This window comes from Penaeus japonicus, unplaced genomic scaffold, assembly GCF_977035675.1.
Source record: "Penaeus japonicus unplaced genomic scaffold, GWHDUDI00000001_assembly GWHDUDI00000024, whole genome shotgun sequence".
NCBI classification, from domain to species: domain Eukaryota; kingdom Metazoa; phylum Arthropoda; class Malacostraca; order Decapoda; family Penaeidae; genus Penaeus; species Penaeus japonicus.
Genome location: NW_028234426.1, coordinates 27943726 through 27951225, shown reverse-complemented (window position 1 = coordinate 27951225; position 7500 = coordinate 27943726). Strand labels below are relative to the sequence as shown.

Genomic DNA, 7500 nt, shown 5'->3' with positions numbered 1-7500 from the left:
TTGTTATTATTACTATTTGTATTATTGGAATTTTTATTATTGTTATTATTTTTAATTATCTTTATTGTTATTATTTTCACTATCAGTATTGTTATTATTGTTATCATTATTTTCATTGTTTATCAAAATTATTACAATTGTCATTAATATTATTGTTATTATCATTGTTATTATCATTATTATTATTACCCTTACCATCATAATTGTCATTATTATCATCTTAACTCTTATTATTATTGCTGTCATTATCATTATTATCATCATTATTATTGTTATCACTATCATTAATGATAATATAGAAATTTTATTATTACTATCATTATTATCATTTTTTCACTACCATCATTATAATCATTGCTATTACTTTCATTATCATCATCCTTATTATCATTACTAGTGTTATCATTGTTGTTTTTATCATCATTTTTATTATCAATATTATAATTTTTATTATGATGATTATTATTTCCATTATCATTATTGATATTATTATCATATGATCATCTCACAAACTGGTGGCAGCGGTGGGATACGAGATGAACTCACAGAAGATTTTGAGCCAAAGATGATGGTTCTCCTGGAGTTTCTTTGCTGGGAGATCGCGGCACACGTGGATATGTTCACAATTACTTGGGTAGTGACTGGCTTCTCAGATGTGTCTTGCTAGGCAGCGTGTCTCACGTCTCACGGCAGAGGAGGGGGAGCAACAGCTGACCACTTGCCCGGCAGAGAGTGAGTGAGAGAGTAAGTGACTGGTAGTAATTGAGTGCAGAAATGAGAGAGACCAGGACGGTGCGAGGTCAGGCTGTTTACACTCTGACCTGGGTGGTCGACCTAGTAATAGGTCTCCTGGTTGGCATTTTCCTCGTCCGTGACCAGGTGGCACTAATATATCTCCAGGTGATCTTGCAGAACACCTCACTTATTGCTCAGCCACCTACGAAACAAGTCATCTTCAACTTGCAAAATATTATGAATATATCCACGTGTGCTGTGATCTCCCAGTAGAGGAATCCAGAAGAACCAGCCGTATGTGGCTCAAAGAGAGAGAGAGAGAGAGAGAGAGAGAGAGAGAGAGAGAGAGAGAGAGAGAGAGAGAGAGAGAGAGAGAGAGAGAGAGAGAGAGAGAGAGAGAGAGAGAGAGAGAGGAGAGAGAGAGGGGAGAGAGAGGAGAGAGAGAGAGAGAGAGAGAGAGAGAGAGAGGAGAGAGAGAGAGAGAGAGAGAGAGGGAGAGAGAGAGAGAGAGAGAGAGAGAGAGAGAGAGAGAGAGAGAGAGAGAGAGAGAGATGGGGGGGGGGGAGAAAGAGAATGAGAGAGAAAGAGAGATAGAGGGGGTGGGGAGAAAGCTAATGTAAGAGTGAGAAACAGAAAGAGAGAGAGGTGGAGGATGAGAATGAGAGAGAAAGAGAGGGAAAAAGGGCGGGAGAAAGAAAGAGAGAAAGAAAGCCAAGCAATTAAACAGAGAAAGAGACCAGCACAATGACCTAAAAAGGAGCAGAGAGCAGAGAGCGAAGAGAATCAGCCAACACGAGAGAGAGAGAGAGAGAGAAAAAAAAAAAAAAAAAGACACAAAAACGGAGTGTGCGAGAACCAGACCGATGATCTTTTTGAGTGTATTGCATGTCTGTGCGCCTGAGAGGAGGTGGGGGCGGGGTGGGGGGGAGTTGTTAATTAATCCATATAAATTCATCAATTGCTTCATTCATCGATTGCATGACTAACTGACCCATTTCTCTCCCCCCAGAGCGCCAAGGCAAAGCGGTGGCGCGGCAGTTCTCCTCATTGAGTTTCCCGTCGCTGGAGGCCGCCCTCCTCTCGCTCGCCTTCCTCACCTTCGCGGTCTTCCTCATCGATCTCGTGCAGGTGAGTGAGTGAGCGAGTGAGTGAGTGTGTGAGTGAGCGAGCGAGTTAGTGAGTGAGTGAGTGTGTGAGCGAGTGAGTGAGTGAGTGAGCGAGTGTGTGAGTAAGTGAGTGAGTGTGCGAGCGAGCGAGTTAGTGAGTGTGTGAGTGAGCGAGTGAGTGTATGAGTGAGTGAGAGATCGAGTGAGTGAGCGAGCGAGTATGTGTGTGAGTGAGTGAGTGAATGAGTGAGTGAGTGAGAGAGTGAGTGAGCAAAGGAGTGAGTAAGTGACTGAGTGAGCGATTGAGTTAATGAGTGAGTGAGTGAGTGAGCGAGTGAGTGTATGAGTGAGTGAGTGAGTGAGCGAGTGAGGAGTGATTGAGTGAGAAAGTGAGTGAGTGAGTGAGCGAGCATGTGATTGAGTGACTGAATGAACAAGTGGTTGAGTGAGCGAGTGAGTCAGGGAGTGAGTGAGTGAACGAGTGAGTGAGCGAGGGAGTGATAGAATTAGTAAGTGAGTGATTGAGCTAGCGAGTAAGTGAGTGAGTGATTGAGCGAGCGAGTGAGGGAGTGAGTGAGTAAATGCCCGAGTGAGCGATTGAGTGAGTGAATGAGTGATTGAGCGAGCGAGCTAGTGAGTGAGTGAGGGAGTAATTGAGTGAGTAATTGAGTGATTGAGCGAGCGAGTTAGTGAGTGAATGAGTGATTGAGCAAGTGAGGGAGTGAGTAAATGTGTGAGTGAGCCGTTGAGTGAGTGAGTGAGTGTTTGAGCAAGCGAGGGAGTGATTGATTGAGTGAATATGTGGGTGAACTGACCGAGCGAGTGAGTGAGCGAATGAGTGAGTGATTACTCGTCCTAAGAAATTATTATTATGATGATGCTATTGATAATTAAAATGATGATGAAATAATGACACAATACCCATGTTCTGGATATTTATGACCACTCTTTAATATTTCTCTCTCTCTCTCTCTCTCTCTCTTTCCTTCCCCCGCTCACACCTCACCCACCCACCCACCCCCTCCTCCCCCGCCCACGCACTCCCCTTCCCGCCCTCCCAAAAGGACGTCCTAAGCGCCAACTCGACCTCCTCGGGGCGACACGCACGGGCCGCCAGGGAGCAAGAGGAAGACCAGCGCACCACTGACCTCATAGTCCTGGCCCTGACCTCGCTTGACACGGTGTCACACGGCCGCGAGAACCCCGAGTGCGGACAGAAGCTCTTGTGTCACTTGAACCGTAGCGGATGGCACGACGAGGGCATTTTGGGCACAGCGTCCAACTACGTCGTCAGGTGAGGCGACCAACAGGATTGTGCTCCCGCTACTACCATTACTCTACTACTACTACGACTACCATTACTCTACTACTACTACGACTACCATTACTCTACTACTACTACGACTACCATTACTCTACTACTACTACGACTACCATTACTCTACTACTACTACGACTACCATTACTCTGCCACTACTACCATTACTCTACCACTACTACGACTACCATAACTCTGCCACTACTACGACTACCATTACTCTGCCACTACTACCATTACTCTACTACTACTACTACCATTACTCTACCATTACTCTGCCACTACTACCATTACTCTACTACTACTACTACCATTACTCTACCACTACTACGACTACCATTACTCTGCCACTACTACCATTACTCTACTACTACTACGACTACCATTACTCTACTACTACTACGACTACCATTACTCTACTACTACTACGACTACCATTACTCTACTACTACTACTACCATTACTCTACCACTACTACGACTACCATTACTCTGCCACTACTACCATTACTCTACTACTACTATTACTCTACTACTACTACGACTACCATTACTCTACTACTACTACTACTACTATTACTTTACTACTACTACGACTACCATTACTCTGCCACTACTACCATTACTCTACTACTACTATTACTCTACTACTACTACGACTACCATTACTCTACTACTACTACCATTACTCTACTACTACTACTATTACTCTACTCTACTACTACCATTACTCTACTACTACTACTACTATTACTCTACTACGACTACTTCTCCTACTACTACTACTACTACTATTACTACTAATACTACTACGACACCAATTACTGTTGCTTCAAATACTATATTTTCCCACTAACATGATCTGCATTTGCTACCACTACAAATAATGATAACAATGCTATTATGATGCTTCTGCTATTGCTACTACTACTACTAATAATAATAATAAAAACTATGATAATAATATTGCCCCCAATAATGATAAAAATGACTAGCATTAACGATGAAACTTTTGATAACTATAATGATAATAATAACAATATAATACTGCTGATAATGTTTATGATATGATGAGGATAATTATAATAGTAATGATGTCATGATAATAATGATAATAATATTTAATAATGATAATAATCATAAGATAAACAATGATGATAATTTAATGTAACTCTTGTTACTGACAATATTTGTAATGATGATAATTATGATAATGATGATAATGATAATGTTAATAATCATTACCATAACGATAATACTGATAATGATAATAATAATGAAACTGATGCCGATGAAAATTATTATGGTAATAATGAAAATAATTATGATGATAATGAAAATAATTATGATAATATTGAAAATGATTATGATAATAATGAAAATAATAATGAAAATAATTCTGATAATAATGAAAATAATTCTGATAATAATGAAAATAACTATGATAATAATGAAAATAATTATGATAATAATAGTATCAATGGTATTAGTAATAATAGTAATAACAATGATAATGATAAGGATAATGCAAAGACCAGTCTTAGCAATATTAATGTCCTGTGTTCCCGCAGTCTGTTCCTGGCGCTGTACTCGCCCGATTCCGGCTTCCAGCGGAACCTGGACGCCGCCCAGTTCGGGAGGGAGAAGCAGGAGTGTGTTGATAAATACACGGCGTGTCCTTCCATCCTGGGTGACCTGATCTACCATAGATGATGACCTGCTGTACCGCCTGATCTGTCATAGATGAGCTGCTGTACCGCTTGATCTATCATAGATGACCTGCTGTACCGCCTGATCTATTATAGAGGACCTGCACGACTTTACCTGTAATTGTTAATTCTTCTTCTCCTTTTCTTTTTTTTACCTCTTCTTCTTCTCCTTCTTTTTTAACCTTTTCTTCTTCTCCTTCTTCTTTACTTCTACTCTATCTCCTCCTCCTCCTCCTCTTCCTCCTCCTTTAACACGTGCTTCCTCTCCCGTGGTGTTAGTACTTTGAGTATTAGGGCATTCAATTTTAGGCTTATAGGTTGTTATAGGCTTCAACAACTTTAAAGATCTTTTTGATTAAGGAAGAGTGTTTCATGGCGGGATGTGAATAAAGATGTTATATTTCTGTGCCTTTATTTTTATCCTTCATTCAGATATTGAGTATGGTATTGTAGGAAGGAAATAATTATATATTTTTTTCTACTATCTCTCATTATTTTTTATATCTCTGATTCTTCCCATACCCCTCCTTCTCTTTGTATGTGTCTAGCTGTCTTCTCTCCTATGCTCTGTTCTCTCTTTCTCGTATCATTATCAGTCTCTCCAACACAAGAGGAGAGAGGTGAGAAAAACGTGATGAAGGTGATGAAGAAAGGGGGAGAGGGGAAGGGAGGGAGGAGGGTGGGTGGGTTGGGAGACGGAGAGGGAGAGGGGGGATGGAAGAGTAGGAAGAGTGGAAGGACAGGGTGGGGGAAGGAGGCCAGAGGATAGAGAAGGGGAAGGAATGGGCTTTAGGATAGCCATTGAGTTAGCGGCAGAAAGATGGGACGAAAAGGGAGGCTGAGAGGTGGGATGGGGGTGGGGGGGGGGGAGGTGGCCCATATCCTGGTTAACCTACATTTAGGTGAGAGGAGGGGGGAAAGGGGAGGGGAGAGAGGGTAAGTATTTAGATGGAAGATTGTGCGTGTGGTAATGCCCGGCCATGTCTTAGCAGTGCTCAGTGATAAATGAAGGATTATATTTCTCACTTGATATAAATAATACCATCACATTGTATCCTGAATGTGTAATGTAATATCACAAATCAATATTATGACCACACATCAAATATATCAAAGATTGCCCACACCCGAGCAGTTAGCCGTGGTGGCAGACTAAGCTAAATATCACAGGAACTTCTAACCATCTGGGCCAACCTGTCCGCCCTGCTTGCTTTCAGGCATAGATGAAGACTTCAGTTCGACCCTAGTTAAGATTAATAGTTTTAGATTTTAAGTTTGATAGCAGAGCAACTTTTGCATGTGTGCTGTCTCTAGTCCTTAGTGTGCTTTAAGAGTGCTATCAGGTTAAACTTTGAATTTTATTATGCTACCCGAAGTAGGAAAGGCTTTAGCTTGTGAAAGATACACGGGAATTGGAATAAGCTTACAAATCCTTTTAAAATTGTAGCTAATGGAACAAGAAAGACGAAAGAGGGAGTGTATGAGAGAGGGAGGGAGAGAGAGAGAGAGTAAGAGGGAGTGTGTGTGTGTGAGAGAGAGAGAGAAAAAAAAAACATGAATATGCTAAACAGTATATGGTAATTGAGCCCATGACACATTTCTGGAATACCCAGATACTCGTTCCCGACTGCCTTTCAGAAATGTGTGACGATAATAATAAAATCATAAAAGAGCATATCCAATAGATTATTAGTTCTATCTTTTCATTCCTGAAATTAGGCACTGGCTGTATCTACGAGAAAAAAATACCCTCAAAACAAGAGATATAGCATAGTCTAGATTAAGATGTCCGTGACCATCATAGCGAAATATCAAACTCTTGATCGTCAAAGATTCTACAAGTAACTCACTTGCCACTTGATCTACTTCATGAGTAATTTTGGTTTGGAAGACTTTATTAAGAGGGTTTTCATTACAGTACATGTAATACGAAGACTATTTTCCTTTCCCTTTTTGGAAGATAAAAGCAGATGGGTTTCTCTGGTGTTATTTCGTTGAATTATTTCGTAGGTTTCATTATATCCATGGAGTGGAGTTCAGTTTAATATATTTCAAAGGTTGAAATAAAATAGTTTCCCCTAAATTCTCTCATTTATACCGTTTTTTTTCTTTTCTTCACAAGCTTAAAAACGTATTTTATTTAATTTACAATAACTTTTATGTCATATCTTTAAACATTGATAAATATTAAATAAATATAGTATGCATCAGTCCTTTACCGTGACATGAAGGGAGAACCAACTGGTACTTATAAATATTGAATATGTACAGGTTTATAACTTAAAATAAAAATGAAATATCATTTATATGTATATATGAGAATCTCCCAATGAAAGCATCAGTGACTATGTAAAGTGGGCTTCCACATAACACACTTTTATTTATTTGTTGTCATGTTCGATGGGCCTACACTAAAATAAAAATAAAAAGTTTGTGTAGTGTAACACAATAACATAAATTAACACATGTCAGTCGGAGGGAGTAGGGGTGAGGAGCCAAACCCCGTGAGAGTGACTTTTCTTAACACGTCTTGACTCTGTCATCCCGTAAATAACACAAAATAACACACAGTGCACTCTAAGGGTGAAGAAGTGCAGTAGCTACCGAGGAATCTCTCTCTCTCTCTCTCTTTC

At 40.2% G+C, this 7500-nt stretch overlaps 1 protein-coding gene across 1 annotated transcript in view; it reads left to right on the top strand.

Moving 5' to 3' along the window:
* Positions 1 to 5271, top strand: part of LOC122243007 (uncharacterized) — an 11343-nt gene extending 6072 nt beyond the window's left edge. The window contains exons 2-4 of the mRNA XM_043000472.2: positions 1745 to 1863; positions 2906 to 3135; positions 4730 to 5271. Coding sequence (XP_042856406.2) covers positions 1745 to 1863; positions 2906 to 3135; positions 4730 to 4871 — 491 coding nt within the window. The 3' untranslated portion in view covers positions 4872 to 5271. The remainder of the gene's footprint in view (positions 1 to 1744; positions 1864 to 2905; positions 3136 to 4729) is intronic.
* The last annotated feature ends 2229 nt before the right edge of the window (positions 5272 to 7500 follow it).